The sequence below is a fragment of the Sminthopsis crassicaudata genome, chromosome 1 (genome assembly GCF_048593235.1).
Source record: "Sminthopsis crassicaudata isolate SCR6 chromosome 1, ASM4859323v1, whole genome shotgun sequence".
NCBI classification, from domain to species: Eukaryota; Metazoa; Chordata; class Mammalia; order Dasyuromorphia; family Dasyuridae; genus Sminthopsis; species Sminthopsis crassicaudata.
This window is the reverse complement of record NC_133617.1, coordinates 415,577,213-415,601,938: the sequence shown is the minus strand read 5'-3', so window position 1 is coordinate 415,601,938 and position 24,726 is coordinate 415,577,213. Positions and strand designations below refer to the sequence as shown.

Below are 24,726 nucleotides of genomic sequence, written 5' to 3'. Positions count from 1 at the left end.
GTTCCTGCATATCACTAAGTAGAGCAACTGAAGAAAATATGGAAGGGTAACCTTTTTCTAGTGGTTTTAAGAACTTGAATACTAATGGATTTAGATTTTCTTCACTCTTTCGTTTGCTGCAACGAATAAGGAACCGTCCAGTATTACCTCTCCCTATTCCCATCTTTTCACCTCTGTAACATATGTATTTCCTTTGTTGCTCCCTTCGAGCCTCAGAGAAAGACTTTTACTCCTTTTCTAAATCAGCTTTTCCGTTTGTGCTTTTAATCTCATCTGCCTTTAGTAGGATGTTTTGTAATCTATCTTCATGCATCTTCACTGAGGCCCACTCTCCTAATTGGTGAATACTGAGCCCAAGCCCTCACTTCCCTCCTGGCTGCTCAATGTTGGCCTCAGGAGCCACTGGGCCTTTCTCTGCCACATTTCCCCACCCTTTTCCCTTTTATATGTTGTCTTCCCCTATTAAAAATGTAAGCTTCCTCAAAGTAGAGATTGTCTTGTTTGCTTGTTTTCTTAGCCGCAGCACCTAACATAATGTCTGACAGTAAACATTTAATAAATTCTGTCTGCCTTTCTTTTTCTCTCTTCATTAGGGCCTTTTCTTTGATCGTCACACACAGATCACTTTTAAATTCTTTTAAAAAAACTTTACTGGTCTTTTTTTTTTTTTTTTTTTTTTTTTTTACATTTAAAAAAATTATAGCTTTTTATGTACAAAACATATGCATGGGTAATTTTTCAACATTGACCCTTGCAAAAACTTTTGTTTTAATTTTCCTCTCCTTCCCTCCACCCCCTCCCCTAGATGGCAGGCAGTCCCATACATGTTAAATATGTTAAATTCAATATATGTATACATATTTATACAGTTATCTTGCTGCACAAGAAAGATTCGAGTTAGAAGGTAAAAATAACCTGGAAAGAAAAACAAAAAACAAGCAAACAATAACAGAAAGAATGGAAATGTTATGTTGTGGTCCACACTCATTTCCCAGTGTTCTTTCTCTGGGTGTAGCTGGTTCTGTTCATTACAGATCAATTGGAACTGATTTGAATCATCTCATTGATGGAGAGGGCCACGTCCATCAGAATTGATCTTCATATAGTATTGTTGTTGAAGTATATAATGATCCCCTGGTTCTGCTCATTTCACTTAGCATCAATTCATATAAGTCTCTCCAGGCCTCTTATTCATCCTGCTGGTCATTTCTTATAGCACAATAATATTACATAACATTCATATACCACAATTTACCCAACCATTCTCCAATTGATGGGCATCTATTCAAGTTTTCAGTTTCTGGCCACCACAAAGAGGGCTGCCACAAACATTTTTGCACATACAGGTTCCTTTAAAATCTTTTTGGGATACAAGCCCAGGAGTAACACTGCTGTACTAAAGATAATGAACAGTTTGACAACTTTTTGAGTATAGTTCCAAACTGCTCTCCAACATGGTTGGATCCATTCATAACTCCACCAACATCAATTGGTGTCCCACTTTTCCCACATCCCCTCCAACATTCCTCATTATCTTTTCCTGTCATCTTAGTCAATCTTAGAGATTATTTTAAGTTACATTTCTCTGATCAATAATGATTTGGAACCTGGTCTTTTAAAAAAATAATTATTAATATAATTCTTAGGCTTAGGGCCTTCACATCTATGAAGTCCCTTCAGAAAAATATATACATTAAGGAAATAGCACCAGATAGAGACAAAAATAAGGAATCAAGGACATAGACCCCTCCTCTCCTCCTTCCTCCCCACCCCTCACTCCCACAAGGAGATAAGGCCTACACTAGTAGGAGAGGAGTTACTGCCATACAGACACCTCTGATGAGAAGGACTGGCCAAAGAAGTAACAAAGGGCTGGCTTCTTAGCTTGAAGGACTAAAGCTGGACCATGACATCTCATCATAAGAACCATATTTAGGGCAGTTTTATAAGCCAGTAACTGCAGGTCTTCAGGGTTGACATCCAAGGGAACCTAGAGTTCTTTACCCTTTTGGGAAATTCAACCTCAGAGAGGCACTCTTAGAACAATGTGTAGGTCCTTGGGGAGATGAGATCCAATACAGTAAGTATGGTCTAAGGTTCAACATGCCTTTTTTGTCAGTTTAAATAAAACTTATATGGTGTTTGATGTCTGGCTTGTCTAAGTTCTTCCTATGTGGGTATGCAGTTCTGAGCCAAGCAGTATAAATGGGTCCTTGAAATATTGAATTCTGGGTATCTCAAATTCAGTAAAGTCTAAAACTGAATTCACTTTCCTCCTTCCTGACAACTGTGTCTTGTTATGAACATTTTATTATTTGCTAACACACTTATGTATCAAGGCAGCTAGGTGTCCCAGTATAGAATGACCTCTAGTCAGACAGATACAAGTTCAAATCTGGCTTCAATTCACCAAGTAGAGAAGCCAATGGCAAACAACTCCAATAGTAGCCAAGAAAATCACATTAAGGGGTTATGACAATTCAGACACTACTAAAAAATAAACAGCACAATTTGTATTTGTCTTAAATCATATAGCCTTTCATATAGTCAGCAAGACTCATGATTCTTCCTATACCATGTTTTATATTTGTCCCTTTTCATTCCTACTCTTATCCATCTTATTCCAGACTCCTCATCACTTTGCATCTGGATTACTGCAGTTTTAGCCTAGATGACCCTTTTGAGTATAATCCATTCCAAACCCACATTTTCCATGCCAATCAAAGTGGGCAATTTGCTATTACCTAAAATCAGTATTTCTTCTCTTGCCATCCTGCCTATGTCTTGAATTTCTAGAATGTACTCTTTTCTTTTTGAATCCTTACCTTCTTTCAAGGTTCAATTTTTATGCTGCTTCCTATGGGAAAATTTTCCTAATTCCCCAGTTATGCCCCAAATATGTTTTATTTATTTTTTACATATTGGATCTTTAGTGCAAGTCACAATGGAATATAACCTGAGGGCAGGCATCATCTTTTATTTATGTATTTTTAGTATCTACCACACTATCTTGCACATTTATTTATCCATTCATTTATTTATTTTCATGAGGTAACTGGGGTTCAGTGTCTTGTCCAGGCTCACACAGCTAGTAAGTGCCTAAAAGTGGATTTGAACTCAGAAAGATGAGCCTTCTCAGCTCCCTGCTCAGAACTCTTTCCATTGCAACACCTAGCTGTCCTTCAAGATGGGTATTATACCCTCACAAAAAATAGTTGATTTTGGAGATGTTTATGAATTGAAATGTGAGTAGGAATGAAGAAACTTTGTGGCCAAAGACCATTTGAATCAGGTATAAAGGCTGAAGGTGTTAAGAAAAAGAGGGGAGGCAGGTTTGTATAAATCTTAAAACGGTAGAATTTTCCTGGTTCACTAAAAAGATCTCCAAAGACAGGGTTGCTTGGAGAATATGTATTAACTACTTTCCTCTTGGAAAAGATTTACTAAACAAAATTATATTAATAGATAAACAATGGAAAATTTGATGGGATTAATTGGGAATGGATGAGATATTGCAGTGGATAGAGTTCCAGGTCTAGAGTCAGGAAGACCTGAGTTCAAATCAAACCTCAGACATTTATTAGTTGTGTGACCCTGGACTAGTTACTTAACCCTGTTTACCTCAGTTGAACTGAAGGAGGAAATAAAATACTCCAGGATCTTTTTCAAGAAAATCCCAAATGGGATCATGAAGAATCTAAATACAATTGAAATGAACTGAACAACTGGGGAGCGAGCTGCTCTCCTCTGGTAAGCAGCTTGACACAAATGAAGACATGGATTCAGGTCAGTCAATAAGCATTTGTTAAATGCATACTGTGTTTGAGATACTGTACTAAGCACTGGGGATTTAAAGAAAAGCAATGTTGAGATGAGGCACAATTGCCAGTGGAAACCTTTCACTGGACTGGAATCCTGAAGGCAATTTCCTAAGATCAGAAATGCTTGCTTCTTGGGACACTGATGCTCTTGCTGCCAAATTCAGCCTGGATTCTAACTCCCAGATTCCTGTGGCTTTTGCTCCTGATTGAGCCTGAAGACAATACTCTTTTTACCTAGAGAGGGAGAAAAAAAATGAAAAAGCCAAGGAGTCCTTATTTCTTTGGCAGGAGTAAGTGGGAAGTAGGGGAACATATGGTTTGACCTAGGGGAAAAGGCTTCACTCATCCCCTTATAGCAGCCTCCTACCAGATACAATCACCCAGTGCTGAAGATGAGGAGATCAAATGTGGCAAAGAGGAAGAAGCCAAAGTTGACATGCCTTTTAAAATGCCTCCAAAATCCATCAGATATTTCCCTTCTGCTTTCACAGTGATGGTGAAGTGGCAGAAAAGAGGAAGCCTCTTTGGAAATCTTTATTCAGTGAATAATAATAGCTAACATGTACATAGTACCTACAATGTGCCAGGCCCTGTATTAAGTGCTTTAAAATTATTTCATTTGCTCCTTACAACACTGTGAGATAGGTGCTGCTATTTCCCCCCCCCCCATTTTATAGATGAGGAAACAGACAAAATGAGAATAAGTGACTTTTCCAGAGTTATGCAAGCTATTAAGTGTCTGAGGTAAAATTTAAATTCAGGTCTTTCTGCCCTCAGTCCTAGTTCTCTGACCTTGGTACCATATAGCAACAACAGCAACAAAATTGATATTCTATTTGAAGAATATAAACCATGTCAATCAGAAAAGGAAATTATAGCTGTTATGCTTTTTTGAATACCTTCAAAGCTAATCAGAGAGTCTCCCCTTCACTAATCAATTACTGAATGTTCATACATACTATGGTCTCTTTCCTTACATGTCATCATAATTCTCCCAGAAATAGCAACTTAGCATCATTATCCACATAGATATCCTCTTAAATAATTTGGGCATGCATTGGATCCCATTACATCCATTCTATATGTAACATATATAACATATAGATTATATCTACTAAGGATATGAGGTTAGCCCTGTCTTTGACAAAAGAGATTGACTTATTTCAGTGGAATTCACCCCCTAAGAGTTGCTTTTTGGAGTTGTGATGCTGCATCTTTGCTAGCCTATTCATGTTTTCTGACAACTTTCCCTTTATGACTCATGGGACTTAGGAGATGCTAACTGTCTTTGGCTATCTTCAAATCAGATGGAATCCATAAATTTAACCTCATTACATGATTTCTAACCAAGTGAAACCAGTTCAAAACAAATTGGTAGGAAGTTTACCCAAGTTAGGATAAAGAAAAGCCTTTTCTTTATGAGTATTTACTTCAAAGATTACAGCAAAGGGAATCCCAAACCCAAAAGGACTAGAGCCTGCCTTAGCTAAAGAATTAATTTTCAACATGAGAATTTACATCTCAAAAATATTGTATACCTGCATACAAAATATATGGTATACTTGTAATAGCAGCAAAAGCTGATTGTATGGCATTTACAACTACCTTTAATTTAAAGGCTGTTATGGGTAGTAAACATTAAATGTTTTTCTTGCACACCCATGCATTTACTAAATGTTTGTTGAATTGGATTGGAAAAGTGATTTATTGGGAACAATAGTGTGCAGAACTATGAGATAGGAAAAAGTTCTGATTTACCAAAAGGCTAAGGAGACATAGTTTGCTTTTCCCTAAGACAGGTCCTTTCTTAAACTTTCTCCTCCTCAGATCCTATTTGCAATCTTAAAGTGTTATTGTTCTTATGGAGAGTTGCTCTCTAAGTTACTTTAAAAAAAAATTTCCCTTGAGAGGTAAAGGTAACAGTGTGTGTCCTTTAGTGCTGTCCTAGCCTAATGCTTCCTTGTCATTCTGGATACAGAGATAAGATTGACTATAAATGAATTTCTTTTTCTTTTCTTTTTTTTTTTTTTAATCATAGTTTTGGCGGTAAGCTCATTGGGGAAAAGTGTAATCTTTTTGAACAAAGTCCTCCCTATAGAAATATGCTGGAGCCATCCCTAGCTAAAGAATCAATTGTTAAATTTTCAGTATGAGAATTTACATCTCAGAAATAGTAAACACTATAAAACAGGACCATTTATTGTTTTGTTAATTGTCTAGACTTACTAAAGTGTTAATAATACTGATTAAGCTTAAGATGTGTCCTGCATACAGTTTTTATGTGTTTATTTTCCTAGTTAGCCAGTTGTCAACCATTGACTAGCACATCCCTGCCTCCTAGAGAGCTGCTCACCTTCTTTCCTGGCTTGGCCACAAAACTTGCTTTAAGTGGTCCTAAATGCTTCCCTCCGAAGTTGCAGCAGGGGTCACTCTTCGCGGAGGGTAAGAGATGTGAAGACCGGACAGTGGCGCTCTGCCCGGAGTATATCGGAGCCCAGTCTCCTCTCTGACTAGCAGGCGCCGTTGTCCAGGAGAGGGCGCGCGGCGTTCCGTCGTTGCCGAGGCAACGAGTGGCAACAAAAGGGGAGCAGGAGGAGGAGGAAGAGGAAGAGGCTCGGAAGCCTGAGCGAGGCTGCGCTCTTGTTCCTGCTGCTGCTCCCCTCGGCTGCAGGGTGGCTTTCTCCCGAGCCCGGTCAGTGTCTGGCGGCTGTGGCGGCGACTACTGCACTTTACTTATTACTTCCCTCTCTTTCTTCTTCCTCCTCTTCCTCCTTCCTCGTGGTTCTCTTTCGACCACTGCCTGCGTTCCCTGCCCACTCCCATCTATGGAGACTCGGCCTAGCGAGGCCCAGCGCTTCCCTTCGGTCAGCGCACTGATAGAAGGAGGGAAAAGGCTTTTCCCTCCAGAGGTGTCAGAAAGCCCGCCCTGGGGTGGGGGAAATATCTGGCTCATATGAGAGGGGGGAAGGGGAGGCTGGAAAATCTAGCCCACTAACCCCACCCTGTCCCACTCACCCATCCCGGAAATGTGGTCCTTGCCGTCTGGGAGCCTGTGGCAGTTGGGGGAGGAGGAAAAGAAAAGAGACTGATTTCTGAGAGAAAGACTGGGGATCTCCTAGTGTCTTTGGCGTCCCCACGCTGCCCTCTCTCTCACCTCCTTGAAAGCACTGAGGGCATTTATGAGGCTCCTAGTGACAAAGTATCCTTATAGCATCCTCCTCTGATTTAGAGCAGGAGTTCGTGAACTTCATTTTTTTCCTAACTTAATTTTTCAATATAACTGCCTTCCTTTGTAATTTTGTGTATTTGATTTTGTACGTTTAAAAACAATATTCTGAGAAGGGTCCCTAGAGTTCAAAAGTCTGTGATGCACAAAAGGCTAAAAAGACTTAAGAGGCATCTCTCAACTTTGCCATTATTTAAAGGGGAAATAAATTATGCTCTTCCCAGTTCATGTTGGGGGAGACTATGGGGATGTTAGTGGTGTGGTCACTAGTCCATGTTTAAAGTGGTCACTGCAAGTTTCACACAGTCACTGGGTTTTCAGTGGTGCATTTTAGGTGGTTTTTGTAATTATGAATCTAGTATAGTGTAACCAGTCTTCTTCTAATTACTGTTTTAAGATTGACTCACTGTGAATCATGTCTAATTCATAAAGTGGGCAGTGTGGTATAGTGAACAACACAGAGGATCTGTTAGTGATTCTGTCAATTACTGAGTGTAACTTTCTGCAAATTGCATTTTCTTCTCTGTAAAATAAGAGGGCTAGCAACCTTAGTGATAAGTGCGAAGAGAAAAAAAAGAACTCTGTATTCATTTCATTCTCTCTTGGTTAAAAAAAAAAAAGTTCTCTTTTAAATAATCAGCCTTTCTCAAACATTGAAGTCAGATATACTTGTGTAATTAGTTACATGGATAGAGAGGTATAGAGAAAAAAATAGTCACTGGACTTGAAAGTTAGAATACATAGTTTTAAAATAATTGCGAAGGTCCTTTCTAGATCTAAAATCTTTTATGATTATATGCATTTAATACTTGAAATCTTACCAATCCTAGAAGAAAACATTTTCATGAAAATAATCTTTTGAATTTTTAAAACAATTACATTTTGAAAATCCAAGGACACAAAGTAAGAGAATACTTAGAAAGATTATCAATACAAACCTGGTTAGTTTCACATGACATCAGAGATTACGTGTACTAACCAGTATTGAAACTCTCTGATCTGGCTTGGTTCTTGAATGACCTAGAGCTCTTGACCTTATAGTTTGGTTTATTAACATCTAGAATTTGGACCATTCTGACAGTTTTCCAAAATCCATAGTCACTTCCATACCACAGAAAAGCATTTAACTACAGTGTCTGAGTAAGCTGTGGATCAGTATTCAAATACTTTTATTCTGATTTCACTTATATCCTTTCATTTTAGTGTAACCTTGTTAATTTTATGTGGCTACATTAGGTGAATTTGGTCAAATTCTTGCTGAGATAATCATTTATGTGTGTGTGTGTGTTTAAGCAAAAACATCATTCAAACAACATTTTAATAATATATTTTATTATGGCAATTTTATAAGCTAAAGTAAAATGAGAAAGAATTTGATTTAGTTAACAAAGGTCATAGCTCTTGCCTTTCTTTGTGTATATGTGGTTCTTGTTAGTAGTTTTAGTTCAGTCTGACTCTTTATATCTCTATTTGGGATTTTCTTGGCAAAGATATTAGAATGGTTTGCTCTTCCCTTCTATGGCTTATTTTATAGATGAGCAAACTGAGGCAAACAGGGTTAGATGTCTTGCCTAGGGTCACTCAGCAAGTGTTGGAGGCCACATTCAAACTCAGAAAGATGGGTCTTTTTGAATCTAGGCCCAGCCATCTATTATAGTATCTAGCTTTCATATCTACTCAGCTACCTTTTGTATTTATAGTAGGGAGATATTATAAAGAAATGTGTATAATTATTACCTCAGATGTCATAAGTATTGAGATTTTTTTTTTTTTTTTTTGGTTTTTTTAAATAATGCATTCTCATGGTTACTCTTTTGAACACAGTGTTGTTTCTAATTAGAATCCAGTTTTCCAGGGACATTAGTCCCAGAGCTTTTTAGCATTTATCAAAGGTTGTTGGTTTTCTCCATTTTCTGTTTTTGGTGTTTAATTTAAATAGTAATCTGTAACTATCAGTTCTCAAAGCTTCAGAACACAGTATAAGATAAGTAGCTGAAGAATTATTCTTCATTGGAAAGTTTGAGGCTGAAAGGTGAATTAACACTAGTCAGTGTCAGAACATGATTGAATTTACCAGGTTTTCTAGATCAAATTCCAGATCTATTTTCATTAAATCAAATTCTCTTTAAGTATGGAAAATCCATAACTTCATAGCAGTATATATGTTTTATCTTTGGCTGTTACTACTGGATTGATTTTTTTTTTTTTTTTTGTTTGGAGGTATCAAAGCCCAAGGGAATCTTTTTGTTGATGTTGTTCTTGTGGCCTAAGTACCAGTGGGTACAGCAGTGTTGAAAATGTTTTGTTTTGTTTTTTTTAATAAAATTACTGATGGAAGCATTCTTTCACAGTAGTAAATGGTAAACTTCAATTTCACAAGTCACTGAAATTTCTGATATGTAATTTTCCAAAAAAATTTTATTTTACATGTCTTTTTAGTTAATTACTAACAACAATGTATTAAAGAGATGACTCACCTTTTGTGAGGATTCTTCAGGGACCAACCCCAGCCCAGGGATGTTAATTGCTGACTTACTTGCTATTTTATAAATCGTAAATGTGTGGTGTTTGTAGAGATGATATATTATTTATGTTTTACTTACTTGAGTCTAATCTCTTCTACTTAATTGTAAATTCTTATGGGTAAAAAATTGTGGTAGTGTTCTTCTTAAACTTAGAGGATTTACATGCTTATTGACTGGATAAAGAAAAAAGCTTCATATCTACACCCAGAGAGAGGACTGTGGGAACTGAATGTGGATCACAACATAAATATTCTCATCCTTTTTGTTGTAGTTCTCTTGCATTTTGTTTTCTTACTCATTTTCTTTCCTTTTTGATATATATACATATTATGTGTATATCTATATCTATATATATTTTTTGATGATCAAACATGGAGTCTGTTTATTCCAAATTCTCTTTTTTTAATAAAGCTTTTTATTTTCAAAACACATGCATGGATCATTTGACACTAATGACCCTTGCATAGTCTTGTGTTTCAGATTTTCTCCTCCTCCCCACCCCCTCCCCTAGATGGCAAGCATTTGATTTGATTTTTCTTGTGCAGCAAGAGAATTGTATAAGTATTTTTATCCATATTAGATTTAACGTATATTTTAATACGTATAACATATATTGGATTGCTTGCCATCTAGGGGAGGGGGTGGGAGGAAAGAGGGGAAAATCTGAAACACAAGGTTTTGCAAGAGTCAATGTTGAAAAATTACTCATGCATATGTTTTGAAAATAAAAAGCTTTAAAATTAAAAAAAATAACTTTAGTTTTACATATTAATAATTCAATTCCAAATAATTAAACTTCCAAAAAAATTCATTTATTTCAATGTTAGTAATGCAACATTAGGATCTTCAGAAAGCATAATTTTCCACGTCATAAAATTACAAAGGACTGAGAAAATCTGATTTTTTATTTAGAATTCTCTTGAAATATAAATTTTATAGTTGTGGATTTTGTTTTTATTACTTTATTATGAAGAGCATACTGATGTCTTTTGATATATAACTGAACAGTCTACAATTGTTTTTATAATCTTAAAATTTTACATCTCAAATTATTCATTGTTTAGATTGATAAACTAATTATATAGAATTGGAAGGGATTTCAGAGGTTATCTGGGTCAATTCTTATGAAATATATTATGTTATGAAATATACCTCCTTACTCTGGGTGCCTTGAGAGGTCATCTAACCTCTGATTTTTTAGTTTTTCTCATTGGTTCTAGTTCTGCTCTCAGGAACTCCATAGAACAAAATCCCTCTTTCATGGATTACATTATTTTGCTTCTTTGTTTTTCTGATGAAAACTGTTCATTTTTTTTCTACAAGATGATAAGGTTTGTGAGTAATGCTTCATTATAATTTTTTTTAATATGTAGCTATTTAAATTTATTATGACAATACCTTCTCTTCATTGTACATGGTTATTCTTGTTTGATCAAAAGATTTCTGGACAATTGAAAAAAATAAACTTTCTGTCATTTTTATATACAGGATTCAAGCTGTTATGAAAACACAAATAAGAAGGATGTATCACACATTAGGCATTAAAAATTAGGAAACCAAGTCACTGGAATTTTATTGTACCATGGAAGAAATACCAGTGAGAGTTGCAGTAAGAGTCAGACCTCTGCTTTGCAAAGAAATTCTTCATAATCACCAAGTATGTGTGAGATTGATTCCAAATACCCAACAAATTATCATTGGGAAAGATCGCATCTTTACTTTTGATTTTGTGTTTGGCAAAAATTCAACCCAAGATGAAGTTTATAGTACATGTATTAAACCTCTGGTTGCATCATTGATTGAGGGATATAATGCTACAGTTTTTGCCTATGGACAGACTGGATCTGGGAAGACATACACCATTGGAGGAGGCCACATTGGTAAGATCTTTAAGCTCTTTTTACTTATATATAGTTAAATGATTTGCTAAAAGGAGCAAACTATGAAGTGAGATTAAAAAAATAAGATAAAAGATCATAAAGTTTACTACCTTTGAAGGATTTGTCTCGAATACCAAATTGGAATTTTTTTGTATGTTTTCTGTTGACTTGAGAGAGTGTGAGACTAATGAAAATAGCTCACATGAAATAGCACTTTTAAGATTTGCAGAGCACTTTACATTCTCCTAGACATGGACACTTGTGTTTTGGTCTAATTTTCTGCCATTAAATGCATTGAGTAAACTTGGGCCATTTTTTTCCCCCCACTTAGTTTTTATTTACCAGACATATGCATGAGTAATTTTACAACATTGACAATTGCCAAATCTTTTGTTCCAATTTTTCCCCTTCTTCTTCCTACCCTCTCCCCCAGATGGCAAGTAGACCAATACATGTTAAATATGTTTAAAGTATATGTTAAATACAATATATGTATACATGTCCATACAGTTATTTTGCTGCACAAAAAGAATTGGACTTTGAAATAGTGTACAATTAACCTGTGAGGGAAATAAAAAATGCAAGCAGACAAAAATAGAGGGATTGGGAATTCTATGTAGTGGTTCACACTCATTTCCCTGAGTTCTTTCGCTGGGTGTAGCTGGTTCAATTCATTAATGTTCTTTTGGAACTGATTTAGTTCATCTCATTGTTGAAGAGGGCCACGTCCATCAGAATTGATCATCATATAGTGTTGTTGTTGAAATATGTAATGATCTCCTGGTCCTGCTAATTTAATATTTGTTAATTTAAGACACTTGTTTTTGAAATGGCACATATAAAAAAAGTTTAGAGCTCAGTTGCTTAAAACTAAAAAGTATCTTTAAGATCTTGAAGATGAGGCTATAGCAGATGATAAGGTGTACTTATTATTAAAATAAATAATACACATAAATATGTACGTGTGCATTTATAATATATGTCATATATACATACAGGTACGTGTGTATAAATATTTGACAACAGAATCCCATATATATATCTGTATCTATTTAACTGTATAGCTTTTAAATTTTATTGGTGCCTTTAAACACCAAGGGCATCTTCTGATCAAAAGAAAACAGAAATAACACTTGCAAAAAACAAACAAAATATACTTTATGAACTCTTCAAATTCTTAGTTCAAGTTAGGTGCCATTTTTTATGCATTTCCGATCAGTAGTTAATGCTCTTTTCTCATTAAATGATTTTGAATATATTTTATATTTCCTTATTTGTGTACGTGATTCCTCCCCATCCCACTCCATTTCACCCACAAATAGAAAATAAGTTCTTTGAAGACAGGGACTATTCTGCTTTTATCTTTATATCCTTGGTGCCTAGTACACACATTCTTTTTTATTTATTATTATTATTATAGCTTTTTATTTACAAGATATATGCATGGATAATTTTTCAGCATTGACAATTGCAAAACCTTTTGTTCTAACTTTTCCCCTCCTTTCCCCTACCCCTTCCCCCAGATGGCAGGATGATTAATACATGTTAAATATGTTAAAGTATAAGTTAAATACAATATATGTATACATGTCTGAACAGAGTACACACATTCTTAATAAATGTTGGTTGAAATATACCAGAAGAAATTTCCCCCAATACATATATTCCTCCAAGATCTGTACCACTTGGAGCTTATGGGATCAGATGACAAATTTTAAAGTTTAACTTTATAGCAATCCTTTGTTTTATATATATGGAAATTCATTTTTATCTGCTCAAAGATCCAAAATGGGAGGGAGGATTTTCAAATTTCAGCTGTGTACGGTCTTTCTGGATTCATTCCATGGACTTAATTACTTTTGTCCAAAGAAGCTGACTGAATCAGCCTAATCAATCCATAATACAGAGAAGCATTCGTTAACAAAATGAGAAGACAAAGAGGCTGTATCTTTCTTTCTGTTGGTGAGTTTATCTCTTTATTCTGTAACTGATCTCTACTAGTCTATATATCTCTCTTATCTATTATATGTCTCTCCTCTTGTGCAGGAACATTCATTGATTTATTAAAGTTGAGATAATAGAGATTTCTATTTGGCTCTTATTGATGGGAAATTAAACATTCAAATGAAGTAATCTTTCCCTCAAATTTTAGAAGGCGTGGACAGTTGGCTACTACTTTCTCAGCATTGTTTGGGAAGAGTTTTGCAATATTTTTTCTCATTATTTGGGAGAGTAGAAAAGCAATTCCTAACTACCCCCTCAGAGTGTGTAACATAACTGAAAGTGATTGGAAAACTTAATGTGAAAGAGGAAAAAAACCAAAATATGTTTTTATTCTGCTGGGTTTTTTTTCCTAAAGAAAGGGATGATTATAATATATAGATAAGCCTGAATGGGTCCAAAATGCCAGGAAAATAGATTATTTTGAGAGAAGAACTTAATAACCCAAAGTTGGAAGACAACAAGATAAACTGAAATGGCTTTTTTTCATTCTATTTCCATAATTTTAAATAGACCCTAGACTCTTTGTAGTGCTGAAAACAAATTGTACAGGTCTTGGTTTAGCATTTCATATATCAGGATATCTTACATCTATAAGTTGAAACAGCAGACAAATACTGGGAGGCAAAAGAAGGGCCACCAATGAAAAATAACCAACAGACTCACTCACTGTCTGACTGCATGCCATATTGAAGTCAATATTCTATACTCCTTTAAAGGAACAAGGTAGGTTTAATCTGCCCTCTGTAACTTATTTTATTTGCGCTGAATTCTACTGCCTTCTGTGTTTTCATTAACATTATTACGATTATTGTATATATGGGAAATTGCCTTTTTGTGTTCACATAGCTCCTCCAAGTTTTCTCTGAATTAGTCCTGATAACTTTAATTTGTGATACATTTATGATCTTCATGGAATCAATCAAAGTTATTTCTACAAGGTGTGAAAGTCTTATTTTGATTAATGGTGGTCAAGGTCTTTTGGGTTTGTCTAAATTCATCAAGTCAATTTAATATCATTGGAATTTGAACAAGTGCTGAGAAGAGAACAGTTCTAGTTAAAGCCCTGAAAGTGAATCATTGGGAAGGAGAATACGAGCTCCTGTTGTTCCCTTCTTGCCTCTTCTCCCCTCACTTTCTTTTCATCTACCACTTTCGGTCCTCGGAAGAAGACACTATGAACTTTTGAGAACTGCGGGATTCTGCATATCAACACTAGCCTCTGACAAAGTAGACAAACTGAAGAATGACAGAATTATGGAGTAAGACTTAAAAGGAATCCAGTAGAGAAGCTATATCATTTCTAAAGGGAATCTTATGAATTCCTCCATAAAGGGGAGAAAATAACTTTTTTAAAAACCAGGACTTAGGAGTTATCCTTTTGCAATATATCCTCTTTAATTTAGAACCCACTTTCTTCTGGACTTGTGGGAGAAGGCAAAGGAGATGTGTAACAGAACTATTTCTCTTGTGTTTTCATGATAAAATTTTCTAGAACTTAATCTTCTTGGATTGACTTTGAACTTAATCCTCTTCGATTGACTTTCCATATAGCATATTAGACAATGTGATCCAAACTACTTTTTCTCTGAAATTTAGGACATAACAGATGCTAAACCCATATTTTATGATATGAAAAGTCCAAGATTTCTGTCATTTCTCCCTTGGCAACCATTTCTTCTATACTGACTAGTACTGATTCCATTGGTATATGCCTTGTCACTTCTTTCACATTTGAGAGGATATCAGTGTTCTTGATAGTTCCTTAATAGGAATCTTTAATTAGTTGCTTCCTCTTATTCAGATGTTCTGTAGTAGTGGTATCAAACTCAAATGAAAACAGAGGCTCCAAATTAATTTAATCTGGTTTTTTATATTTTATTTATTTATTTTTGTTAAGTATTTTCCTATTACATTTTAATCTAGTTTAGGCAACACTTGAGAGAACCTGTGAGCTACCTACATAGCCTCGATGAGTTGATGTTTGACACTTCCTCTGATCTTTTGTTATTTTTTCTTCTGTATTCTTTGATCACAAATTCCTTCCTCCTCCACACATCTGAGAGGTAAACTATACTGTTTTTTTAATTTATATATACTATCATTCTTTATGTCTAGATCACGAACCCATTTCGACCTTATCTTGGTATACGGTGTTAGGTGTGGGTCAATGCCTAGTTTTCTACCATACTAGTTTCCAGTTTTCCTAGCAGTTTTTGTCAAATAATGAATTCTTATCCCAAAAGCTGGGGTCTTTGCATTTGTCAAATATTAGATTATTATAGCCATTGACTGTCCTGTGCACCTAACCTATTGCATTGATCAACTACTCTGTTTCTTAGCCAGTACCAAATGATTTTGATGACCACTGCTTTATAACATAGTTTTAGATCTGACACATCTAGGCCACCTTCATTTGCATTTTTTCATTAATTCCCTTGAACTTCTTGACCTTTTGTTCTTCCAGATAAATTTTGTTATTTTTTTTCTAGATCTATAAAATAATTTCTTGGGGTTTGATTGGTATAGAACTAAATAAATAGATTAATTTAGATAGTATTGTCATTTTTATTATTGCTTGCTCTATCCAAGAGCACTTTAAAATTTTCCAGTTGTTTAGATCTGATTTTATTTGTGATGAAAGTGTTTTGTAGTTGTGTTCATATAGTTCCTGACTTTTCCTTGGCAGATAGATCCCCAAATATATATATACATATATATATTTGATTCCCAAATATTTTATACTATATTGACAGTTATTTTAAATGGAATTTCTCTTTGTATTTCTTGCTGCTAGACTTTGTTGGTGATAGATAAAAATGCTGATGATTTATGTGGATTTATTTTGTATCCTGCAACTGCTAAAGTTGCAAATTGTTTCTAGTAGTTTTTTAGTTGATTCTCTAGGGTTCTCTACATATACTATCATATCATCTGCAAAGAAAGATAATTTGGTTTCCTCATGATCTACTCTTAATTCCTTTAATCTCTTTTTCTTCTGTTATTGCCAAAACTAACATTTCTAATACAATATTGAATAATAATGGTGATAATGGGCAACCTTTTTTCATCCCTGATCTTATTGGGAAAGATTCTAGTTTGTCCCCATTACATATGATACTTGCTGATGGTTTTTAAAAGATGCTACTGATAATTTTATAGAAAAGTCCTATATACTCTAGTGTTTTTAATAGAAATGGGTGTTTGGATTTTATCAAATGCTTTTTCTGCATCTATTGAGATAATCATATGGTGAAACATCTTCTTAACCATCATTCTTCCCCAACCCAAAGCACCTGCTTTTAATTGGCAGCAGTGATGAAAACCCTGAGACAGATCACTGTGCTCTCATGATTCCTTTCTGTTCATTGTCCATTAGCCTCTATATCACTTTCCAGATTTTCCCTTCTATTTAGTTGTAAGGTTAATGTACTTTTAATTTTTATTCTACTTTCATTGCTCTGCCTTACTTCATATGACTTTTTTCATTTACATGCAGTAATGTTTTCACAACCTTTTTGTATAATCTTTTAAAGGGCAAATTGTGACAAAATAATAGCTATAAGTTTTTTTTTAAAACTATAAGCAGTTGATAGATTTTTAGAAGTAAAGAATTTTGGTAAAATTTTAAAATGTTTTTTAAAGTTTTTAAAGATTTTATTCAGGAACTATTATACAATTTATCTGAAATGCAACTCCTTATTAGCATTTTGAGTTTGAATGAATAACAAATTATGTTTTGTAAGGTTAAAGAATGAATGAGATATTCTTGTAAAACCGAAATATTCTTGCAAACAGAAAAGTTATAATCCAAATACATACATATAAAATAAACTAGAATATATAATGCACTTCTGTTTTTTACCATGTAATGCTTTCTTGGGCATCAGAAAGTAGAGAGTAGGCTCATATAGGTTAGCTTGTAGCCACCTTTTTTGTCCATTAGATGGCCACCCTGCATTATTTGTAAGAAATTTCAGCCATTAACATTTATTTTCCTGTAACTATAAACTAAAGAATCAGTATAACTAACAATTTTGAAACAAAAGCAAAAGAAGAAATCTTGAAAATTAGAGGTGAAATAAGGAAAATTGAAAATAGATAATAAAACTAATAAGATCAAAGTTTGTTTGTTTTTTAAGACTAAAAAAAATCTGATTAAAAAGAGGAAGTAAACCAGAATGGGCAGCTGGATATCTCAGTGGGTTGAATGCTGGACCTGAAATCAGGAAGATTTGTCTTCCTGAGTTCAAATCTGGCATCAGACACTTACTGTGTGATCCTGGTCACAGGTTCTAGTCAGTTAACCCTGTTTGTCTCTGTTTCTTCATCTGTAAAAGGAGCTAGTGAAGTAAATGGCTAACCATTTCAGTATCTTTGCCAAGAGAACCCCCAATGTGGGGTCAAGACTGAAAAATGACAACAGACAAGAAATAATAAGGTTATTTTGTAACAAGTACAGAAGAAATAGACTCATCCAAACTCACCATATACAATTAAATGCCTGAGAAACTGAGAATTAAAAGTAAATGGATGAATTTCAACAAAAAAAATGAATTTAAGTTTAGGAAATGGTTTCAAAATAACCAATTTAAGAAAAAAAGAAATTGAATAACCCATAAATGAACTTCCAAAGGAAAAATCCTAGCCCTTATGTTCTTACAAGTGAATTCTATCAAACATTTAAAGAACAATCAAAACTACAAAAATAATTCTTCAATGTATTGAAGAGAATGGCATTCAAGCAAATATTTTCATGAGAAAATATGATCCTAACACAAACCAAAGAGAGGAACAGAAACCTTAGATCAATCTATCTCTCTAATGAATATTTGATGTATTAGTAAGAGACTCTTTGGGGAAGTTCCTTATACCAAAGAACTAATAAAGTGAGCCCCAATTTCTATATATAACTAACAGTTAATATTTGGGTTTTTTGTTTTGTTTTTGCAATTGAAAAGTGTTAGGAGTTTTCCCTGTATAAATAGGGGTGAAGCTATTATTTGACATAATTGTAAATATACTAGTTATTACAAGACAAAAAGCACAAATAAAAAGTATGGGCAACAGCAAATGAAACAAAATTTTCCCTATTAGCAGACATAGTGTATCTATGAAAAACTAACAAAGATGTTAAGATGATTAGTAGCTTCAGTAAAGTATCAAATATGAAATTAATTAATTAGCATAAATCACCAATATTTCTATGTAGTAAATAAGTACAAAATGTATTGTTTTTAGCTTACTAAGACATACATGAGATTATATAAATATACTTACAAAACATTCCTAGAATAAATATTTAAGTAATTGGAGAGCTGTCCATTAACTTGGTTGAACTACATTCAATATAATAAAAATTATGATATCTAATTTACAGGCCAAGAGGATACTTTTTAGATCTAGACAAAAATAACAGTTCTTTTGAAGGAACAAAATTTTGTATATGCTTTCAAGGGAAATGAGAAAAAAGTAGCAAGGAAAGGGGTGCAGGGGCAGGATTGTTATACTTCAAAACTCTTATGAAGCTGTAATTAATAATATTTGTACAGTTCTGGTTAACATTTTTAGTGTTGTGGCTGAAGAATTGCAGGGATGATAGTAGCATTGGAACACAAAATATGTGGCAGGAGTAAGATGCAAGAATACTGAAAAGCTAGAAAAGGGCCAGGTTATTAAAGGCTTTAAAAACCAAATAGAGGATGTTCTATACTGGAGATAATAGAGAACCACTAGGTTTCATTGATTGGGGTAAGATGGTCAAACCTGCACCTTAAGATCATTTTGGCAGCTGAGTTAAAGGATGAATAGAGTAGGAATTGTAATAGTCTAGTTGTGAGGTGATGTTGGCCTGCTCCTGCACCAAGCGGATGGTAGTGTCAGAGAAGGAATGGAGAAGCATAGGAGATTTGTTTGGAAAAAAACACAAAATTGGATATTGGTGTGTGGGGGAAATGGTGAAAAGTGAGGAAGTGAGGATGATGGGTAAGCTGGGTAACTGGAGGATGATGGTGAACTCTACAATAATAGGAAAGATAAGAAGAAGGAAGGGCTTTTGGGAAAAAGTTTGGTTTTGGATATGTTGAGTTTAAGGTGACTACAGAACTACAGAAGTTCAAGATGTTCAATCAGTAGTTGTAGATATGGGATTGGAGGTCAGGAGATCTGAGAGAAATTAGGGCTGAACAAATCAGTTGTTTAAATCCTTAAGATTTCTTTGTATTCTCTCTATACAAAGATAGAGCTCAGTCAGTTTAAAAGCGTTTTACATTTAATATAGTTATATTAGAAAGGTAGAGTTGATGAACAGAGGAGGTTATGAAATGCTAGATAAATCACTTTTCACTGTTTTTATCCCAATGCATATGTTAAAATACTTATAAAACCAAAAATCTGATTTTTTAAAAATTGATAATCAAGAAATTGATTTTTGGAGAAATTTTTAGTACTTTAATGGGTCTGTACTCTATTTAGCATAAGGGACTTTATCAAAAGTTTTACCAAATACAGGCAAAAATGAATTCATAATTTCCCGTCTAGTTTTCTTTGATGTTTGATGAGTCTGTACTTTCATCACTTTAGATACACACATGTTTTCCAATGAATCCTCTATGAGGATTCATCCTACATGCTGGGTATCTTCATCTAAAACCTTTCAAATTTTGTAGTTTCTAGGGGACTATATGGACTGACCATTGTTAGCCTTCTCTTTTATCACATAATGTCTTTTCTGGATGTATATTTTCCCCAAAACATCCTTATGCTGTTTTTCCTGTGCATTCCTTTATTGATAATATATCACAGCCTGCCCACATTCACCATTTAGCTGTCTTCATAAACGAAATTTATGGTAGCATCCTCTTTTTTCTACATTTTCAGCATCAGTTGCGGAGGATAAAAAAGGTATCATTCCACGTGCCATCCAAGACCTATTTCAAAGCATTTCTGAAAATAGCAGCATTGATTTTAACATAAAAGTATCTTACATAGAAGTCTATAAGGAAGACCTCCGAGATCTGCTAGAATTGGAAACATCAATTAAAGATTTACACATCAGAGAAGACGAAAAAGGAAACACAGGTAAAGACACCTACTTTAGTAAATTTGATCAGCATGTTATTTAATAATCCTTAAAAGATTTATCCCTAGTTGTGTTTCTCTTCTTTTAAAAAAATGGCAAAATATTCTTTCTTTTCATTAAAAGGCAAATAGTTTTTGAATTACCAGTAGACTTTGTGTTAAACCATGTAGATAAGAAAATAGCTTAGAATTATTATTTATTAAAATAATTTATTTTATACCTATCCAGTTATTGAAATTTTACTCAGGGCTGTGCCTAAATGAAATTCACACCAGAAAAGTAAAGGAAACAGAGTTTATTTTGATACTTTATTAAATATCCTTCAATCTTACAACCCTACTGACTCCTCCTTTTTAGTCATACATGTCATTGATAATATTCTTTGTCATTTTTTTGTGCACAGATAATTAATGGTAACATGCTATATATAGCTTGTTACATCTATTGTATTCCTCTCCATTGCCTTTTGAGTCACTTTCAATTGTGGTTGTTTCAAGATCAAGGTTTTCCTACTTTCATAGTTATTTGACATCAGCAGGGGAAGGTAGGCATTAAAAAGGATGATATTTGTGCTTGGAATCCTCAAAAACCATATATAGTTTTCCAAGTGCAGTATAATCTTCTGTCTTTTTCTTATTCAGTTATGGACCAAATATCTGCAGTACTAGCTATCCCAGAAAATATGTACTTGCAGATTAAAACCAAATTGCTAAAGTTTAGGAACTTTAAAAAATGTAGGCTGAGGACACTGTAATATTCTTTTAAATTTATTTTTTTTTTATTTTTCCAAATACATGCAAAGATAGTTTCCCAATTCACCCTTGCAAAACCTTGCATTCCAATTTTTTCTCCCTCTCCTCTCCCTTCCCTTCTCCCCAAAACAGCAAGCAATGTGATATAGGTTAAATATATGCAATTTTAAAAAATAAATTTACATATTCATTATGCTACACACACACACAAAAGCAGATTAAAAGGGAAAAATACACAAGAAAAAAAAAGGTGAAGATTCTATGCTTTGATCCATATTTAGTTGCCATAGTTCTCTTTCTCTATGCAAATGGCTCTTTGCATCCCAGGTCTATTGGAATTGTTTTGAATCATCTCCTTGTTGAAAAGAGTCAAGTCCATCATAGTTAATCATCACATAATCTTATTACTGTGTACAATGTTCTCTTGGTTCTGCTCACTTCACTCAACATCAGTTCATATAAGTCTTCCAGGCTTTTCTTTGTAATATTCTTAATAGAAAATATTTCTGTGTTCAAGTCTGTCATTCACTTTTGTGACCCTAATTAGGCAAATTTCTTCTCCTTGGGGGGTCTTAGTTTTCTCCCCTTTAAAATAAAGATCCTAAAGGGCTGTGATATTTTAAATTATTTTTAATCTATTGATCTTATTTTCCTAGAGCACTGAGTGGAAAATCAGGAAAAATGTGGATTATCAAACTAAGTATGTGACAGGAAGGCAGAATAGGAGAGAGTGAGATGGAAAGAAAAGTGAACAGTTTTTAGTAGCTCTTCCTGCTCCTAAGAGACAATGAAGGGAAACTTCCTCATCTGCCATTTATGATCCTCAACCTACCTTCCCAGGCTTATTTCACATTATATTTTACATTCGTTCCCTATACCTGGATGTATTCCTCTCTACAGGCTGCCTTTATCTAGTGGAATTTACACCTTAACAAGTGTAGATAGACATTTAATCACTTCATTGCATAATACCCTTTTCCTATATCTCCAACATTTAGATTCCTTTTCTTTTAAAATTTGTCTTTTTTTATTGTGAAGCTAACAATCAATGCACACGGATTTTTCAATAAACCAGAGCAGGGAAATTTTTTTTTTCCCTGCCAACAGCCATTTAGATATTTATAACATTATTCATGGGCTATATAAAATTGTCAACTTATAGAACTCAAGCAATTGTTTTATCTAGCTTTCAGGTCATAATCATCTGTGGTTGATTATGCAGATGGTTTCACGGTCCTTATATGATCTGAGGAGGAGGTTTCTCATGCCTATAGTAAACAAAGATGAATAAGAAAAGGAATAGTTTGAGAAACTTAAAACTTCTGTTACCTGATTTTTGTTTTGGGTGTTTATTATATTTTACTTTTAACAAGATAAGTGACATAAATGTCTGGTTTTTGTTGTATCTCCTTTTGTACTCTGCATATTAAAGGAAATGTTTTTTTCATATATATCTTTTTCTAGTAATTTACTACTTTCACCTGTCTCTGAGTAGAACATCTCTCTTATAACAAATATTTGTAGTCCAATAAAACAAATCATTGCATTGTCCATGCTAGAAAACATTTATCTCATTTTGTATCTGTAGTCAGTCTGGCACTTCTTTGCCAAGAGATAGAAAATAGGTTTTATCATGAGTCCTTTGAAGTTACTGTATATGCTGCTTTGATTAGTTTTGAGTTCTTTCAGAGTTTTATTTTACATTATTATTGATGTTTAGGCTTAAATTATTCTTAGTTCTTTTGATTTCACTTTCCATAAATTTATAAGATTCCATTACATTTATATATCACGCTTGGTTCAAGCATTCCCATTTGATGAACTCCTTTTGTTTCCAGTTTTTTTCTACAAACAAAAAGTACTGTTCTTGCACATATGGGTCCTTTCCCCTCTTTATTTATTTTTTTTTTTAATTTCCTTGGAACATAAACCCAATAGTAGTATAGCTGGGTCAAATTATATGTAAATTACATATAGAAACTATGTCCACAAAGATGTTTAGTAACTTTATGGATATAGTTTCTAATTAATTTTTGGAATAATTAAAGCAATTTACAGCTGTGCCATTGGTGTGCTTGTTATTATATTATAATCACTTCCCAAAGTTGCTCTTTTCCTTTTTTGTTGTCTTTGTCAGTCTGTTGGATGTGAGGTGAAACTTCAGTTTTATTTAATTTGTACTTCTCTTATCATTAGTAATTTGGAGAATGTTTTTATATGGTTGTTGATAGTTTTTATATTTATTTATTTGAGAACTATCTGTCTATATTATCATGTAGATATCAATTCTCTGTATTACTTGAATGGATTTTTATTAGAAATATTTTTTTGTGAAAGTTTTCTTCAAGTTAACTATTTGACTTCTGATTTAAATTGCAATTATTTTGCTTTTTCCAAAGGTTTTCCATATTATGTAATTGAAGTTATCCTATGTATCATATATGTTCACCTAATTCCTTATTTTCATTTGCTGACTTTCCATTTTTCATGTAGATCCCTTTCTTTCCACTCACACTTCCACTACTCCAGTTCAGAACCTTAGCTCTTCTCACTGGGACCATTATAGAAGTTTTCTAATTGGCTGTCCCCACTCCAATTCATTTTCTTAAATGTTAATGATTATTCCTCAAGGACAGGTGTGACCATGTCATATTCAAATTCCTCTTCTCTTTCTCACCCCCAACTTGGTAAACTCTGGTAACTACCTTTTATCTCCAGGATCAAATATAATATGACTATTGAGAAATAAAACCCTTCACTCTTCCTACATTTCAGTCTTTTTGCACTTTATTTCCTATGATCCAGATACAGTCACCTATTTTATGTTCCTTGAACAAGATACTCTTTCCTTCTGTTTCCATACATTTATTTTCAATAGCTCTTCCCATAATGTCTGGTTAGCTCTCCCTCCTAGTCTTTTAGTTTTCCGGACTTCCTTTAAGTATTAGTTCAAAGCCCATATTCAGTAGCAGGCCTTTACCAGTCCCTCCAGCTACTAAGGCCTTCCCTTCTGAGATTACTTTTCATCTACTCTGTATATATCTTGTTTATCTAGTTATTTATATGTTTTCTGCCCAGTTAGAATGTGACCTTTGAGGACAGATACCTTACTTTATGTCTTTGGAATTGAGCATAGTGCCTGGAACGTAATTAAACACTAAATACTTTTTGATTGACTAAATGCCTTAGCCTTAGTTGTGAAAAGGCATAATTTTAATTTTTCCACTATTTTTATATGATCTTGAACATTCAATTGAAATCTAGAGGCATCCATTTGGAGTTTATTGTGATATATGATATAGGATGTGGGTTTAAGTCTGGTTTCTACCTGACCACTTTACAATTTTTAAAGCAATTTTAGGATTCCTTAATCCAATAGTTAATGTCCTCGGTTTTTTGTTGTTTGTTTGTTTTTAACATAGTGCTACGGTGTTTGAGTA

The 24,726-nt window shown here is 34.0% G+C and overlaps 1 protein-coding gene across 3 annotated transcripts in view; it reads left to right on the top strand.

The window, feature by feature from the left end:
• Positions 1-6,337: 6,337 nt before the first annotated feature.
• The window catches only part of KIF27 (kinesin family member 27), a 111,846-nt gene continuing 93,457 nt past the window's right edge, over positions 6,338-24,726 (top strand). Inside the window, exons 1-3 of one of the 3 annotated variants that reach the window (XM_074280154.1) lie at positions 6,373-6,513; positions 11,061-11,452; positions 20,333-20,533. In XM_074280154.1, the coding sequence (XP_074136255.1) occupies positions 11,155-11,452; positions 20,333-20,533 (499 nt within the window). In that variant the 5' untranslated portion in view covers positions 6,373-6,513; positions 11,061-11,154. Of the gene's footprint in view, positions 6,514-11,060; positions 11,453-20,332; positions 20,534-24,726 lie in introns of those variants that run through there. The other 2 variants (XM_074280155.1, XM_074280156.1) reach the window with 2 other exon arrangements.